General features: G+C 44.2%; 1 protein-coding gene across 1 annotated transcript in view; it reads left to right on the forward strand.

Moving 5' to 3' along the window:
• Positions 1-18948, forward strand: part of SLC44A5 (solute carrier family 44 member 5) — a 189986-nt gene that overhangs the window by 158814 nt on the left and 12224 nt on the right. The window contains 6 exon segments of the mRNA XM_043491317.1: positions 5293-5385; positions 6961-7048; positions 8575-8837; positions 9713-9807; positions 10261-10364; positions 12983-13056. Of these exon segments, the coding sequence (XP_043347252.1) occupies positions 5293-5385; positions 6961-7048; positions 8575-8837; positions 9713-9807; positions 10261-10364; positions 12983-13056 (717 nt within the window).

Consider the following 18948-nt stretch of genomic DNA (forward strand, 5'->3'; position numbering starts at 1 on the left):
TGAGGGGTTGGAGCAAATGCGGTTATATCGTAGCGCTTGGCTGTAGACAATGGATCGAGTGGTATGATCTGGATGAAAGCTAGAGGCATGTAGGTAGGAATAGCGGTCAGTAGGTTTCCGATATAGGGTGGTGTTTATGTGACCATCGCTTATTAGCACCGTAGTGTCCAGGAAGTGGATCTCTTGTGTGGACTGGTCCAGGCTGAGGTTGATGGTGGGATGGAAATTGTTGAAATCATGGTGGAATTCCTCAAGAGCTTCTTTTCCATGGGTCCAGATGATGAAGATGTCATCAATGTAGCGCAAGTAGAGTAGGGGCATTAGGGAACGAGAGCTGAGGAAGCGTTGTTCTAAGTCAGCCATAAAAATGTTGGCATACTGTGGGGCCATGCGGGTACCCATCGCAGTGCCGCTGATTTGAAGGTATACATTGTCACCAAATGTGAAATAGTTATGGGTCAGGACAAAGTCACAAAGTTCTGCCACCAGGTTAGCCGTGACAGTATCGGGGATACTGTTCCTGACGGCTTGTAGTCCATCTTTGTGTGGAATGTTGGTGTAGAGGGCTTCTACATCCATAGTGGCTAGGATGGTGTTTTTAGGAAGATCACCAATGGACTGTAGTTTCCTCAGGAAATCGGTGGTGTCTCGAAGATAGCTGGGAGTGCTGGTAACGAAGGGCCTGAGGAGGGAGTCTACATAGCCAGACAATCCTGCTGTCAGGGTGCCAATGCCTGAGATGATGGGGCGTCCAGGATTTCCAGGTTTATGGATCTTGGGTAGCAGATAGAATACCCCAGGTCCTGGCTCCAGGGGTGTGTCTGTGCGGATTTGTTCTTGTGCTTTTTCAGGGAGTTTCTTGAGCAAATGCTGTAGTTTCTTTTGGTAACTCTCAGTGGGATCAGAGGGTAATGGCTTGTAGAAAGTGGTGTTGGAGAGCTGCCTAGTAGCCTCTTGTTCATACTCCGACCTATTCATGATGACGACAGCACCTCCTTTGTCAGCCTTTTTGATTATGATGTCAGAGTTGTTTCTGAGGCTGTGGATGGCACTGTGTTCTGCATGGCTGAGGTTATGGGGTAAGCGATGCTGCTTTTCCACAATTTCAGCTCGTGCACGTCGGCGGAAGCAGTCTATGTAGAAATTTGGTGACAATGTATACCTTCAAATCAGCGGCACTGCGATGGGTACCCGCATGGCCCCACAGTATGCCAACATTTTTATGGCTGACTTAGAACAACGCTTCCTCAGCTCTCGTTCCCTAATGCCCCTACTCTACTTGCGCTACATTGATGACATCTTCATCATCTGGACCCATGGAAAAGAAGCTCTTGAGGAATTCCACCATGATTTCAACAATTTCCATCCCACCATCAACCTCAGCCTGGACCAGTCCACACAAGAGATCCACTTCCTGGACACTACGGTGCTAATAAGCGATGGTCACATAAACACCACCCTATATCGGAAACCTACTGACCGCTATTCCTACCTACATGCCTCTAGCTTTCATCCAGATCATACCACTCGATCCATTGTCTACAGCCAAGCGCTACGATATAACCGCATTTGCTCCAACCCCTCAGACAGAGACAAACACCTACAAGATCTCTATCATGCATTCCTACAACTACAGTACCCACCTGCTGAAGTGAAGAAACAGATTGACAGAGCCAGAAGAGTACCCAGAAGTCACCTACTACAGGACAGGCCCAACAAAGAAAACAACAGAACGCCACTAGCCATCACCTTCAGCCCCCAACTAAAACCCCTCCAACGCATCATCAAGGATCTACAACCTATCCTGAAGGACGAGCCATCGCTCTCTCAGATCTTGGGAGACAGACCAGTCCTTGCTTACAGACAGCCCCCCAATCTGAAGCAAATACTCACCAGCAACCACACACCACACAACAGAACCACTAACCCAGGAACCTATCCTTGCAACAAAGCCCGTTGCCAACTCTGTCCACATATCTATTCAGGGGATACCATCATAGGGCCTAATCACATCAGCCACACTATCAGAGGCTCGTTCACCTGCGCATCTACCAATGTGATATATGCCATCATGTGCCAGCAATGCCCCTCTGCCATGTACATTGGCCAAACTGGACAGTCTCTACGTAAAAGAATGAATGGACACAAATCAGACGTCAAGAATTATAACATTCAAAAACCAGTTGGAGAACACTTCAATCTCTCTGGTCACTCGATCACAGACCTAAGAGTGGCTATACTTCAACAAAAAAGCTTCAAAAACAGACTCCAACGAGAGACTGCTGAATTGGAATTAATTTGCAAACTGGATACAATTAACTTAGGCTTGAATAGAGACTGGGAATGGATGAGTCATTACACAAAGTAAAACTATTTCCCCATGGTATTTCTCCCTCCCACCCCACCCCCCACTGTTCCTCTGATATTCTTGTTAACTGCTGGAATTAGCCTACCTGCTTGTCACCATGAAAGGTTTTCCTCCTTCCCCCCCCTGCTGTTGGTGATGGCTTATCTTAAGTGATCACTCTCCTTACAGTGTGTATGATAAACCCATTGTTTCATGTTCTCTGTGTGTGTGTATATAAATCTCTCCTCTGTTTTTTCCACCAAATGCATCCGATGAAGTGAGCTGTAGCTCACGAAAGCTTATGCTCTAATAAATTTGTTAGTCTCTAAGGTGCCACAAGTACTCCTTTTCTTTTTGCGAATACAGACTAACACGGCTGCTACTCTGAAACCTATCTTTTAAATGTCTCCTGGAAACATTGGGATGGTTACTGTGAGGGGTTTAACCGAATTTTTAGAGTGGAGTGTGTGTGTGTGGTGGGGAGCTTGATATAATCCATTTAGAAGGCTTAGATCCACCCTGCAACTTAGCTGATAGTTTTATGGTGAAAAAAGTAACTAACAAGGGTCAAATTTTGCCTTCAGATCCAGGTGTGTTATACTTATTGATTTCAGTTATTGCTCAGATGAATTAGAGCCAGCGATATTATGATGTGCAGTAATAGAGTAGTTAACACTTCTTCCTTTTAACAGTCTTACAGGCAGTTTCCAGATAGCTATTTATAACTTCCCTGCATTTACTCGTCCTTCTATTAAACACAGTGCATCAAATTCTCTCTGTTGCACCAATGCAACCCAATTGAGTTTGATGGAGTTGTGCCAGTGTAAATGAGAACAGATTTTTGGGTCAAGTGGTGGGCTACACAAGAACAGAATTTAGTATAGAGAGCTAGTAGATGGTTGGTAGTCACAGTGCTACCAAATTCATCAGAGCAGTGCTGAATATGAATATGAATTGTGACCACTTCCCTTCCCTGATTTTTCTTTTACATTCCTTGGCATCCCAGTGCCTGTAGTATCCGGACTTAGGGAGTCTTTTGTGGAATTAGGGAAAGCTGAAGTTCCATAATCAACCTACTTATTCCCCATTCTACAGCTATGTATGCAGGAAATGGCAGTCAGTTTTGGCAGCACTACACTGTATCGTTTGGATCCTATACATTATAATTCAGAAACATTTTACACATTAAGACACTTTTATTCAAAAATGTGACAGATAGAAACACTTCAGAAATTTCATAAACTTCCTGCTGGGAGGTAATAACATCCTCTAGTTTTTTAGCTACACTGAAAGGTCATTTGAGGGCAATACTTTTACACTCATGTGTAAAGCATGAGGTGAAACACTGTAAGTAATTACTGTACAGACCATGCCCTGTATTCAGGATGATGGAAAATAAGTTGCTAATGACTGGGAATCAAATTATTTTTTTCAGTACAGTTCAACTATTCTTTCAGTAAAATTACAATTTATAACAGTAATCAGCTGTTTGGAATCCATTGATAGAATACTTAACAAGCAGTTTGTTAGCGTAAACTGTGGCTTCACTGTTAACTAACAAGCCTCTCATTAACTGCTGAAAACTAGTGATTTGTGATTATTTCTTAAATAGCATAAAATCATGCATGTCTGTTTGACTCATAATTCGCTTATTGTGCCTGTAGATCCAGGTATGATTTGGCAATAAGAAAACACTGCTAGAATGTTGCCATTGACCTTGTTGTCACACAAGACAAGTTAACTTATCCCTAGGGTCGTCTTGTTTAATAGCAGGAGTGGAGTAAATTTGTCTTTCATTTACTTTCTGGGAACTGGCTCCTGGAAGGCAGCTAGCAGCAGGAGTGAGCAAGTCAGGGGAGAAGCACAATGGGAACTGGAGGAAGGAAAGGCAGAGGGAGAAGGGAGAGTGGAATGGTCAGAGGAGCACATCAAGGAGCTGCTGGAAGGAGAGGTTCAGAAGGAATGGGATGAGGTGGATTGAGGGAATGTAAAGGAAAATGGGAGAGGCATGTAATCAATCCACATGCTTTAGACAACATGCAGTGAGCTGCCTGTACAATTATTTCCTATCCCATCACCACAGTATCTAAGAACTAACCATCCTCATTATTCCCCTGTGAGATAACTGCAGTCATTTTCTAGAGAGGCACTGATGGCTTAAGTAATGTATTTAATGCCACAGAGGGAATCATTGTCAGAGCAAAGATTAGAACATTCAAGTTCCTAGTTACCAGTGTCCACACTCTGACCACACGTTTTACTCACTGGGACTAGTGCCTGGTTTGTCAGCTACTAAAGCACGCACACACACACCCTCCCCCCCAATAAATACATTACAATGGTGAAGTAGCAAAATGGACTGTGACTCAAGAGAGAAGTAGAATGTCAAGGGTCTAGAGCATGCAGTGCTCAGTAGAGCAGAAGGTCCCGGAGCAGACTGGATCTGTGAACACTAGGAAGGAAGGCAGGAGGAAGGATGTATAGGGGAGTTCTAGGATATGCAGGGGCCAAAGGGAAAGAGCAGGTCTAGGAGTTGAGTAGTTTGGGGACATGGAGAAGACAGGCGGTGGGAGGGGCAGTGTCTGAGGCAGACAGCAGCTGGGGGGATGTGGGAGCAGAATGGGTTTATGACCCAGGATTGAAGGAAAGTAGCAGGGGTAGGACCGGGAAGGCAAAACCAGCAGAAAGAAGGGGACTGGGAACAGAATATAGCAGAGATTTGAGAAGGGCAGCCAGATGAAGGAGGGAGAGGAGAAGAGACAAAATGAGAAGGTGACAGAAGCGAGGCAGTAAGGAGATGGTACTGGCAGTGCTCTGGGATTCTAGCATTAGGTGACACCACCAATATCCGTGAAGAGAGAAGTCAAGGGGTTAATGCTAAAGGCTAATAAAAAGTGACTTTTGTTATCGTTCTAGATTTCAACCCTATTTTGTTTCCTTTGTAGGGCTATTGGCTACATAATGTCCACATTATTCTACCCCATTATCACCTTCATTCTCATTGCAGTCTGCATTTCCTATTGGGCAGTGACAGCTGTGTATCCTTCTATATGTCTAAGTATTTGTACCTCATTATCTCGGTAATATCTGCACAGCTCGCCAAATAACTGTGTAAATGCTCACATCAGCCTTCACTCTCAATGAGCAGTACATTGGAGGTAGAGGCAAAATCCTTACATAACTGTTTCCACTAAGGCTCTTCTCTTGATAGCTGATGTGGGATGAAGCCACTGTGGAAACCCACACTTTGCACTATTGAAATCCCTTTGTGCTTTCTTAGGAGACTCTGAAGAAGACTAATACCAACAGATTGTATTTTTCACAGACATCATCACCTGGAGACATACTTCACACCCACCCTATGTGCCTGACTATTTACACAAGGAATAAATAAATGCACTTTTTTCTTCTGCCTTGCTTCTCCCAAAGTGGCTGGTGAGAGACAGAACTGGGGATGGCAGTGATGTTCACACACTGCTGTGTTAGTGTATTTGTAGATCCAGTGGACAATACAGTGGGAAATGTCCTGCACCTCGATGTGTTGTATTTCTTTCCCTCTCATATCTTATCAAGTGGGTACATGAGGTGCTAAATGATGCTCCTGTCTCATTGAGCTGTTCTGTTCCATCATGCTGGCTAAGACTGTATTATAACACCTTCAGAGAATCATAGACGTTAGAGCGAGCTGTTAGGTCACCTATTCCATCTCCTCACCAATAAAGGATTCTTCCCTACTGTACACTAGGTTATGGTGTACAAGCAGGACATTATATTTTATTTAAAAATAACAGTCTCGGGGAGGAATTCCCCCCCAATGGGCTTAGATAAGGCCCTGTGCACTATTTAAACTGCATTTAAGTCCTTAATATGAGTCTTAAATGGTACATAGGGCTTTGGGTGAGCCCACTGCACAGGGTTTATTCACCCATAGAGCGAATGGCCTGCACAAGACTTCACGTTCCTTAGCCCTGCTTTCATTGTTCCTTAGTTAATTTGGGAGCTCTTATTTGCTCTCTTGCACTTTGCCATGTTTTTCACTGGCAGCTGCACAGCCTGTTTTGCTCCTCATCCTGCATAACCGCCACCAACCTCTCCGTAAAAGCTGCCTGCTACACAGAGGTTTGCCAAGCAGCAGAGGGAGGAGTCAGGAAGCCTTAAAAGTTTCACTGGGTGAAGAAGAGTCTGTTGTTTCTGTTCTTAGCAGTATTAACTCATCCTCTGTTCCTCACTGCAGTAGTCACCGAGCATGGGAGCTGGCAAAGAGCTGCTGGCAGTATGATCACCGACTAGTCCATGCTGCCATAGTGATGCATGCAGAGGGGACTAAGAGTAATATGGAGGTAGCTCCTTCCTCAGTCTGGTCGGGGTGTGTAGACTTCAGGACAGGGTTTTCCACAATTCTCTAGCTTTGAGGAAAATGTAGGTGTTGCTTGTTAGCCCTTCCGCTTATATGCTGGCCACATGCGTAGGGGAAGAGGTGGTGCTCTAAAACTGAATCTCTCTTCAACCCACACAGGTTTTAGGGTTAGTGGTCCCCTGTTATATTGTTTCATGTATGATGGAACTTAGGGACCTGTGATTCTGAGAGTTCCTCCTTAATACAATTCACTCAGTTTCCTGTCTACATCAGGGGAACCTGTGTATAAAGTAATGGCTAATCAAACGCTGTGCAAGTATGCAAACCTGACCTGTGACCCAGAGGTAAGCATAACTAATAACTGTCTATGGAAGGGAAAAGGAGGGGGCATGCTAATTATATTAATTTATTGATATTCAGTATATGTGCAATGCTTGTTTAAAGACCATGCATAGTTGTATTCCACTCATTCTTTGTGTTAGGTCACATAATACTTAGCACTCGGTAGGTGCATGTTCAAAGCACTTTACAAGCACCAGGTAATTAATCCTCACAACACCCGTGCAAGGAGGATAGGTATTAATAGCCCTGTTCTACAGGTGGGGAAACTGAGACACAGAGGTAAAGGCTTAATTTTTCAGAAGTGTCCACATTTTTGGTTCTTCAATTTTTGAATGCTCAGTTTGAGAGATACCAAAAGGCATCCACAATCAGTGGCCAGTTTTCAAAATTTGGGCCTTAGGGACTTGTCCAATCTGCTGAGCAAGTTAATGGCAGAAACCCAACTGGGTACCACATCTCTCAGTTTGCAGTCATATGCTCTTGCTACTAGACAACATTGACTATCATAGCAATGAGGATATGTTAAGAAAGTTTACAAAATGCTTATCAAATCTTTTGGCATTTATTGGGAGCAGTTAGGTCACGTTGGGCTATAACTTTATTTTGGGAGTTCTTCAAACACAAAAAATGTTTATGAAGCCTAACATCCATAGAAATGTTTCCAGATATTTTAAATGCCAATGGAAACAGCTTGTTTTAAGTAATAGCATTCCCGTGAAATGTATGCCTCCCAAACACTACAGCACTCTGCTGATGTCTGTAATCAAAGAAGAAAGAATCATTAAGCCCCAGTCATGCAAAGATTTGTGTATGTGCTTATGTTTGTGCATAGTGAGCGGCCCATTGACTAATCACAGAGCATTAAGTTAAGCATATATCCAAGTCTTTTTTAGTATTGGGTTTTTAATAAGGCCCTACTTGAATCGTGGGATGATTGTCAAACAATTGCAGCTGAGTTGTGGACAAGACATGGAAAATCGTGGAAAAGTAATAATGGACCTTTATTAATTGTGGTAATTTGGAAAAGCCAGAGAAGACCTATTTGTTTAAGAAAATTTTGCTGGAACAATATAAACACTCAAGTATTACGTTGCTAATTTTTTTGATAACCAGACATTTTGCTGCAACTATACGACAGTCATTAATGCGTGGGGCTGACAGCAGTGCTCTGCGGTCAGTGACTGACAGCCAGGGCTTTCACTGTCAGCCCTGGGCAGCCGACAGCCGGAGCTCCTGCTGTCAGCCTCGGGCTGCTAACAAAATTGCGGTGAAAGCCTAATATTGCAGGATTCACAACTTCCATAATATCACAAATTAAGTAGGGCTTTAGTTTTGAATTATTTAAATGAATTAAAAAACATTTACATTGTAGTTAGACTTCCACTTTTGGCTCAGAATTGAATGAATTAGTGAAACATCTAGCAGAATATATGAGATTTTTGTCCTCAGCCATTTAATTTCAGAAATTGTCCTGACACATCCTGTTCATTGCTTATGATTATTTTTGTTTGTTTTTCTTTCTAAACAGACTTTTAACACAACCAATGTGACCAAATTATGTGTTGGTGCTCAGTGTACTTTTGCTTTCTATGGGGGAGAAAGCTTCTATCACAAATACATCTTCATCTTTCAACTCTCCAATGCTTTTGTCTTTCTGTGGCTGGTAAACTTTGCAATTGCACTGGGTCAGTGTACCCTTGCTGGTGCCTTTGCCTCTTATTACTGGGCCTTTAGAAAACCTGCTGATATTCCACCATGCCCACTTTTTTCTTCATTTGGACGAGCAATACGGTAAGGATAAGAACCTGGAGTTTAATCTCTTTGTGTTTCCTAGCACTGCTCATAACTCATAAGGAAACAGTTTCATTACGCTTAGGTTATCAAAGGAGAACAATTATGTAGAAAAGCTTAGTCATTAAGGGATCAGTCATCATTACAGACCTGCATTTTGCTTTTGACTTCAGTGGTGTGAGGATCAGATCCAAATTCATTAAGTGCCTGAATTTCAAAAGAGTATAAGCTCTGAGAAATTGCATGCCTAACTTACCCAAGCAATTACTGCACCTGCGTATGCAAATCTGTTACAGCAACCCTCTAATGGCCGTTGGACACCTAAAAAATACAAATGATCTCGCTGTGAACACAATAGCGATGTGTGAATGTACACATTTTTGTGCATGGGTTTTGGCTTTTTGCTTTTTTGAAAATCAGGAGCATATTGACCTATTGTATAATTATTAAAAGCACAGTACAGTTTAAATGTAAACCCAATATTTAAATTTGTATATTTACATTATATCAGTAATAATCTTTAGTTAAAATTAGCAAAGGAAATCACATTATGGATATAAACATTTTTACTACAACACAATTTATAGGCCTTTTGTAATTATAGTATCTCTTATTTATGTTGTATCTAGCAGGGCAAATTGTTCAGCTAACAATAGGGTTATTCAGAAGCATTTAGTAGAGGCAACATTTCATAATCTTTCATCAGCATCCAAGTTCTTAGCAAATTTTGCATTGTTGTTAATCTTTTTCAAAAGTTTGTTTGCTGATTTCACAGTCCATAAGATAGTTTATTGTGATATTTGCCAAGGTCAGTTCAGTTACGTATTGCTGTTGTCTCCTGTAACGTGGTATAATACCGCTTTGTTTTGTATTAGATATCACACAGGTTCACTAGCATTTGGATCATTAATTCTTGCAATAGTCCAGCTGATTAGAATAATCTTGGAGTACCTGGATCACAAGCTGAAAGGTGAGATTTCTGAACTTGCTGTAGAATATTACTGAACTTGCTGTAAAATATTACTGGTTTTCCTTCCTTTTCCAAGATGGTTCTTCAGGCTATAAAACATCTAAGAGGCAAATCTTGGGCTGGTATAAATCACTGTAGTGCCATTTGAAGTCTGTGAATCTATGCTGATTTACCCCAGCTGAGTGTTTGTCCTTGAAAGTTTAATATAAGAATTCATGGAGGAGATGCATGTAATATAATGTAGGGCTAGTGGGCAAGACTCACTCTGGAAGGGAGGAGAAAATTGCAACTCCTTGCTCCAGTGATGGGACAGGATTCTGTCCTGAGGGAGAGCCGGCAATATTTCAAATACTGACCTATCTCCGTGGATCCAGCTATTGTGGGCAGCTCTCTCATATTTTAAAGACCACTCTTCATGTGTCTGCATGTTCTGCTCTCCCTCCTTTGCTGCAGGTACACAGAACTCCTTTACAAGATTTCTGCTCTGCTGCCTCAAATGCTGTTTTTGGTGTTTGGAAAAATTCATAAAGTTCATAAACAGAAATGCCTACATCATGGTGCGTATTTTCTCTCTCAGCATGTTCTAGCATCATGCCTGGGGCACTACAATCAGTATCTTAGAGATAAGCCTACACTGCACACCCGTGGTGGGGATATGTAGGGTACATGTAGCCGCAGTGACAAGTAGGCTATTTCCACACTGTTGTGTATATCTTCATAGGGCAGTGAAAGGCTCTGGCAGCTCCCCAATGCCAGAGCCTTTCCCTGTTGCTGGAGCCTTTCACTGCAGTAGGGAACGTCTTCAGCAGCAGAGAGGCAGCAGGGCACTACACTTTTAAAAATAGCCCTGGAGACCTGGGAGGCACCCCTTGGGTGTGTAGAGAGCCATGTAGGATACATACCAAGATTGTAGAGTGTCTTTACTTGCCTAAACTGTGCCTCCCCATCTAAACTGCTGTTTATACTGTGCTAGGGGGGCATGCAGTATCTGTACTCTACAAGCCTCCATAAGGAGTGTGCAGTATAGATGTATCTGCAATCATCAAGATTTTAATGTTTTGCTCTTCAACTATGCCAGGCTTAATTTTGGCTACTGTTTGACTCTAGAAGGTAAAGAATTGGATTTTAGTGACTTTGGGGGAATTCATATGTCCCTGCCCCCAAAATGATAGTATCCTTTTTTTCCCTCCCCTGTCCCTCTTCCCCCCCACCAGTACCCATGAAAAGTGGGGATACAGTATGACTGGTTAACTTCCCTCCCCACCTACAATTCAAACACTAATTTCAACAGAAAGAAAAGGAGTACTTGTGGCACCTTAGAGACTAACAAATTTATTTGAGCATAAGCTTTCGTGAGCTACAGCTCACTTCATCAGATGCATTCCGATGAAGTGAGCTGTAGCTCACGAAAGCTTATGCCACAAGTACTCCTTTTCTTTTTGCGAATACAGACTAACAGGGCTGCTACTCTGAAACCTGTCATTATGCAAGGCACTAATTTCTACAGGAATGTCACCACATCCTGAAAATACTGTATACTACATACCGATGTGATGTTTTTGTTAAAATGTGCTGCTCTGAATAAGGAAACTACAGAACACTCAGCACTTGTATTCGCCAATAAAATCATAGAGCCAAATTCTGCCCTCCTTCCAGTGGTGTAATTCCAGAGGAGCTGCATTGGTTTCAGGGGAGAGATTCCAGATTTACCCCGTTGTAAATAAGAGCAGAATTCACCCATGTTGTCTTGTTTTGACTTGAAACAATTTCAGTAAAAGTGTTTTGCAGTCTCAGAGCTGTTCTCCGAGGAAGTGACAGTAATGGTTTCATTAAAACCTCATTCGCTCCAAAGGGATCTCAGAATTAGTGCAGTGTTCAGGGGAGGAAATTTTTCTTTCTACAGCCTTATCTGCATGGGGAAAATTGACTAGCATGGCTATTGTGGTATAATTTAACTATTCCAGAATATCTTCCCCACGTAGAGACACTGTTCTGGAATGAAAGTGAATTTATTACACTTTGTGAGCTGGGAAATTACTCTGGAATAAAGTCACTTTTATTCGAGTCTCCACTCAGGCAGCTATTCTACAACAGCTAGTACGAAATAGCTTATTCTGCAGTAGCTATGCTAGCCAATTTTCCAACATAGACAAAGTCTTGATTTCCATGTTTTTTTAAAAGCATCTAACAACCTATATTAAAATAATATTGAGGTTGTCCAAGAAAAGCAAGGCATGTCCCTATTAAAGCTGTTGCCCTTCTTTATACCTTTTTGGACACACTGTGCATTCAGACGTGCAAATGTAAATCCAAATTAACTCAACTAAAGCTAAGTAGGAGTAGCAGTGAGCAGAACCTGGTCCCTGATAATACTGTAGTTTTGCAGCGCTCTGAACAAGCAGGGCCTGTTTTGATCTTGCTCCAATCTTACACTGATGTAACTCTACTGACTTCAGTGGAGTTACTCCTGATCCACTTTGGTGTAAGATCTGAATCATGACCAGGGCACCTGACCTGTGTAATAAGCAGCATCAAGGGAGAGGGGACAGCCTTACATGGATTTTGTTAGTTTGTGCCTCCACTAGCAAAAGGCCTGAGCTGCAGAGTTGAGATCCGGACTGAATTTCCCCAAAGGTCAAGGGCATTTGGAGCCTGGGTTTTGCTTCAGGCTCATCTGTAGCTTAATCTTATTTTAAAGTAGCTTTCTGCATCCAAGTATTGTGCCTAATCCCTGCACAAATCCCACTAGTGGGTTTAGGTTTGTTTGTGGATGGATAGACCACAACGCTTCTCCCTCCATACCCCTCAGCTTGCCATCCTCAATTCCTCAACTGTAGGCAAGCTGTGGCAGAGGCTGTGTTCCCCAGCTGCTCTATTTGGAAACCTAAGTATTGTCTCCACCTCCTGCAGGCAGGCCACCAGAGCCTCACAAACTGATGATTTGGAGAGATGGGTGGGCTGGGAAATATTCTGCCACAGTCTGGTGAGAAGTAACAGGAAACAGGAAGTGTATAGTGGGATGGTTTATGGATATGTGGAGCTGGGTGAGTTTGGTCACAGGTGGGGAAAGAACTATATAGGGCCCTACATGTGTTAATTTGCATAGGGCCCCAGAAAACTTAGGGCTGTCCTTGGTTAGCTATATAGTTAACAATCAACTGTTACTGTTTTGCAGATTGCGATATATGGTAAAAACTTCTGCACCTCAGCAAAGGAAGCGTTCTTTCTGCTAATGCGGAACGTGGTGAGGTAAGGTTTCCTGCTGCTGCTATTACACTCTGAAAATTCACTTTTTCCCCTAGAAAATTAATTGCAACGGGTCCTGCCTTCACACATTGCTCTCCCTTTTAGCAGCTCCTCATGCATCTGGCAAGCCAGAGAGCTAGAGAGTCAGTAGCCTGAGCTAGGATGATTTTATTTAACCTGACAGACAGCTTTGCTGTGGGTTAATTGATTGACATTGTAGGTGGCTAGGCATCCCTGGTAGCAGCAGCAGGGCTGTCAAGAAAACAGTGGGGCCAACTGAGAACATTTCTATTGATTTATTACACACATTAGAGGGCACCCATCACCGTGGTATCCAGGTGCAGCGTGCAATGCTTGAGATTGAGTTCACATTTTCTAATCAGAGGAACAGCTAGATCTATGCCTCAAAATCCCTGGAAGGAATATTGGGGAGGGGTAAGGAGGAAGGAACGGGGCTGGGAGGGTGACAAGGAGAGAGGGAATGTTTTTGCTTTTAAAACCAAAGTCTCTAATCACTATCTCTCCTGGTGTTGAACCACCACCCCCTAATCCCCTTGCTCCGTTGCTAGGGCTGCTGCTGAACTCCTTATGCTAATCAGCACTCCTCTTCCATGCTCCTGACTCTTCCTGTAATAGCTGAAGATCAGAAAGAATGGGAGCAGGATGCTGATTAGAACAAGCTTTTAGGTGGAGGCCATGTTGGAGCAACAGGAGGTAGCCTAATTACCAGCAAGAGGCACATTTAAGGAGGTTAGGTAGTTTAATTATTCAGGAAAGGATAAGAGGAGCAGGGGGGGGGAGAGACACTGAAGGAGAAGAGAACATGGCCAAAGACTGGGGGAAGGGAGTTTCTAGACAGAGGCAGGAGGAGAGGACTGAGCTGTATGTAAAGGTTCCAGGACTTCGTGGTGGGTGCCGCCATTCAGTTTTGCACCCTTGACCATTGCATACCAGAGTTAGACAAAGGGCTGCATGCTGAGGAGTCTCCACTCCTGTTATTAAGGGTTAATACCAGAACAATGTCCCCTCCAATTTGCAATCTCCATACAGTAGGGAAAGCTAACTAGTCTTTGTTTCCTCTAAGATTTTTCGCTAAAGGCTACAATTATGGTATGAAAACCTTCGGTAAATTTAATGTTTGCAGTGCTGTTGAGGCTGTGTTGGGCTCAGGATATTAGAGAGACAAGGCTGGTGAAGTAATATCTGTTTGTGAAAGAGACAAGGTTTCGAGCTACACAGAGCTCTCCTTCAGGCCTGGGAAAGGCACTCAAAGAGTCACAGCTAAATACAAGGTGGGGAACAGGTTGTTAAGCATAAATATGGCTAAGATTTTGACATGTTTATTTTTAGCAAAAGTCATGGACAGGTCACAGGCAATAAACAAAAATTCACATAAGCAGTGACCGGTCTGTGACTTTTGCTGCTGCAGTTCCATGGTTTCCCCTGTCACTGTGGTGGCTGGGAGCTGCAGAGGTCTCCTCATCCCCCTTCCCCGCATGGCTGTCCCAATCGCTGGAACCCAAAGGAGGGCCTCCTGAGTAGGGTGATCTGATGTTCCGATTTTATAGGGACAGTCTCGATATTCAGGGCTTTTTCTTATATAGGCATCTATCACCCCCCATTCACTGTCCTGATTTTTCACACTTGCTTTCTGGTCACCCTACCCCTGAGGAGGCTGTTGCCTGTCGCTGGAAGCCTGCAGGGAGACCTGAGGAGGCTGTCGTCTGCTGCTGAAATGCTGCCGGGGCGCCACTGGCTGCCAGCTCCTGTCCCGCAGACCCAGGGGCTGAAGCAGAAAATGTCAGGGTGGTCTCTGGAAGTCACAACTTCCATGACCTCTGTGATGTAAACATAGCCTTAAGCATAAATAATTAACACACATTGTAAGGGCACTTTACCTTGAATGGTCTGGTTCTCAACCTTTTTCTTTCTGAGCCTGCCTCCCTCCCCATATGCTATAAAAACTCCACAGCCCATCTGTGCCACCACAGCTAGTCTTCTGTGTATAAAAGCCAGGGCCGTGATAGGTAGTAGCGAGCAGGGCAGTTGCCTGGGCCCCCATGCCACAGAGTCCCCCACAAAGCTAAATTCAACTTCAGCCCTGGGTGTCGGGCCTCAGGGCCCCGGAGTCACCCCCTTGTGGTGGGGCTTCGGCTTTCTTCCCTGGGCTCCAGCGAGTCTAACACTGGCCCTACTTGGTGGACCCCCTGAAACCTGCTTGTGGCCCCCCCAGGGGGCCCCAGCCCCCTGGTTGAGAACCACTGTCTTACAGTACATGTTAATTACATGTGCTAAACAATCTATTCCATCTTGCCTTTAGCTGTGACACTCTGAGTGCCTTTCCGAGAGCTGAAGAAGAGCTCTCTGGGCCATGTCTGCACTACAAACTTTGGGCAATGCAAGTTACATCGGTATAAAGCTGCCTCAGATAGTATATCACTTGTGCACGTGCATATTTAGCTCCTTTTACAAGTGCTGCATGTATTCACCAGGGGCACTTGTATCAATGTATAATGCAGTGCACCATGGGTAAGTATCCCAATGTGCAACCCACCACCATCCAGCACACTGTCTTTTGGGGAGTTTAGGCAATGCAGGGTTGGGCAGACATAAGTCACATGAGTGATTGGGGGTGAGGGGTCAAGTTCCCAGTGTGCAGCTGTCTCCATCCCATAATGTCACATGTATCCCATAATTTTCTTGCCCCTTTTTAAAACTCCCACAAACTTGTGCAGCCCTCCTCTCTGTTCACCATCTCTGACAGAAGCATGGAGCCTATACAGCTCTGCACTATTGTCATAAGCATTGCAAGCACAGGACTCATAATCCTCCAGCATTTGCAAGGCAGAACATGACAATTTCTTGGAGGACAGGTTGCTGTGAGACATAGCAACCATTTCAGGGTTGTTGGTGGCATTCACAGAGACGCTGCAGATGGTGGAGTGCCGCTTCTGAGCCTGAGAAACTAGCACTGACTGGTGGGATAGCATCGTAATGCAGGCTTGGGATGATGAGCAGTGGCTGCAGAACTTTTGGATACACAAGGCCACATTCCTGGATCTGTGTGCTGAGCTCACCCAAGCACTCCAGCGCAGGGACATCAGAATGAAAGCTATGCTGACAATGAAGAAGTGAGTGGCAATGGCACTGTGGAAACTTGCAATGCTGGATTGCTACCAGTCATTGGGAAATCATTTTAGAGTTATCAAATCCATCATGGGGGACATTGTCATGCAAGTGTGCAGGGCCATTAATCATCTCCTCCTGGCAGTGTGCTGGAGGACATAGTGGATGGATCTGCAGCAAAGGGGTTCATGAACTGCAGTGGAGCGATAGATGCCATGCATGTCCCTATTTTGGCAGTGGATCACCTTGCCACAGAGTACATCAGCAGAAAGGGCTACTTTTCTATGGTTATGCAAGTATTGATGGATCACCAGGGATGCCTCACTGACATCAGTGTTGGCTGATCAGGGAAGATCCATGATACTAGCATCTTTCAGAGCACAGGACTGTTCAGAAAGCTAGAAGCAGGGACTTTCTCTCCCGACCAGCAGATTGCCATTGGCAATGTTCAAATATTAGTAGTGATCTTGGGGTACCCAACCTATCCCTTGCTCCATTGGCTTACCTTGATAGCACCAAAGAAAGATTCAACTACTCGATCGGCAGGTGCAGAATGATAGTAGAATGCGCTTTTGGTAGTTTGAAAGGACGCTGGCATTGTTTACTCATAATATTGAATATCAGTGGGGAAAAACCCATCCCAGTGGTTACAACTGCCTGCTGTGTCCAACATAATATCTGTGAAAGGGAAAAGTTGTCATTAGGGTGGAGGTGGAGCAGCTGTCTGCTGAGTTTGAACAGCCTGACAAAAGGGCTATTAGAAAAGCTCAACATGGAGCTGTAGGGCTCAGGGAAGTTTTGGAAGAGCACTTTAACAGCGAGCCACAATAATGTGTTGTGGTGTACTGTGCTCTGCCTGGCCCTGCTGGTTTGAGGCCTGTTATTGTGTGGTGCTTGGTGCACATCTACGAATATAACATTGTCACTGCACCTATTAATTTTACAGTGTACATTTGTGATTATTACCCTGTGTTTGTCACTGGTCCTATGAGTTGTCACACTGCACAGCAACAAGGGCTGCTTTCAGAACTGCTAGGCACTCTGCAGCATATGCCGTGAACCGATAAAGATGAATTATTTTCCAGTTCAGTAACAAAACTAGTGCAAAGAAAAATCTGTGCAAATACATTAAGAACTTAATAAATTAATGGATCAAAACTTAACAAGGGGAAAGAACATTCATGTCCGTTTTACCAACACATACTGCAATTGTGGATTTCACAGGTCAATATATGTGAAACTGTAGTTGTCCTTAATGTCCCTAGGGTGAAGTGGGAGGGGTAGGGATATGGCCTCTGATACCACCTGGAATGTTGAGGGGGGTATAGGGAGATGCCGTAATGGAGTTCTCTATGGACTGCAAAGGGAGGAGACCCTGTGATTGTTGAATCTGTAGCATCTGGAGAAGTCCCATTATGTCCTGGTGAATCTCCCTCTGCTGGGACTCCTGGGCCAAAACCCTGTATGCTCTTTCCTTCTCCAGGTTGTCTGCAATGTTTACCTTCCAGGCCCTTTGCTCATGATATGATTCAGCACTGACTAATAGGATCTCACTGAACACGTCATGCCTAGCCTCTTCTTTCTCCTCTGTAAGTGGCTCAGGCATTCCGTGGATATGGAGGGGAAAACCCCTTAAGACCACAACAGCAGTAGCTGGAGACAAAACAGAGAGAGGTACCATTGTCAATATAGTCACAATGAAGAGTGAAAGTTAAGATTCAGAACTTCCCCCTTTCCTTCCTCCCCTACAGTTTTAAACAAGACATGCTTATGTACACTTCTGCTTTAGAGTACTTGTACACGGCACCACTCACAGCACTGGCCAGAGTGAGTAAGGCCCACAAGGTTGAGGGAAATGAGGAGGAAATTGCTCGGTTGTATGAAACTATATGTATAGGGCACTACCACTGAATACTGGCACTGTTTTCCACAGGCAGTGGTGATTTTATCTGATATCTCACTCCTGAGGGTAACAAAGGCAGAAAGAACACAGCTGCTGCTGGTGTCCCAAAGCTGCCCGCGACCGTATGCTGCTAGGCTGTATACTGCAGTGGTGCCTGCTGAAGTTATTGCTGAGGGCAGCCATACCTAGAAACCTTCAGAAGAGGATTGCAGGGTAGCTCCATGAAAGTTTCATGGAGATGTCTCAGGAGGATTCAAAGGATATCTCTGTGTACATAAACAAACTGACCCGCGTGACCCCCTCTTGCCTAACTCTGCAGGGGAATGAACACCAGGTAACTCTACTTATCTTTGTTGTACCACTACCTCTTCTAGTACAAGTATGTTAATGAAAAGTCAATAGCTGTGCCCTTGTTTAGTTGGGCAGACACATCAGTACGTCGTTGTAATGGGATATACAATTACACACTTACCTGAGGTTATTTCCCCTGCATTGGGCTCGTCCATGCTCAACTGCCAGGACTGACTGGATGGATGGAGTCTCAAACAGGTCCTGGCTTGTGGCATAGCTGGACCTCCTGGTCACATGTCCCGCATCCTCCTCCATCTCCTCTTCACTGTTCACGCCAGGATCCCGTGACTTGGGCTCCTTAGAAGTATCCACAAGGTGTTCTGCAGGGTGATAGTGGGGTCTTTGCCAAGTGCAGCATGCAGCTCTTTGGCAAAATGGTAGGTCTGCGGCTCAGGACCAGATCGACAGTTTGTCTCCCTGGCCTTATGATATGCCTGCTGCAGTTCCTTTGCGTTCACACGGTATTGCGTCTGATCGTTGTTGTACCCCTTCTCCTGCATCCCCTGAGCAATCTG

Source organism: Dermochelys coriacea, chromosome 8 (assembly GCF_009764565.3).
Source record: "Dermochelys coriacea isolate rDerCor1 chromosome 8, rDerCor1.pri.v4, whole genome shotgun sequence".
Classification (NCBI taxonomy): Eukaryota; Metazoa; Chordata; order Testudines; family Dermochelyidae; genus Dermochelys; species Dermochelys coriacea.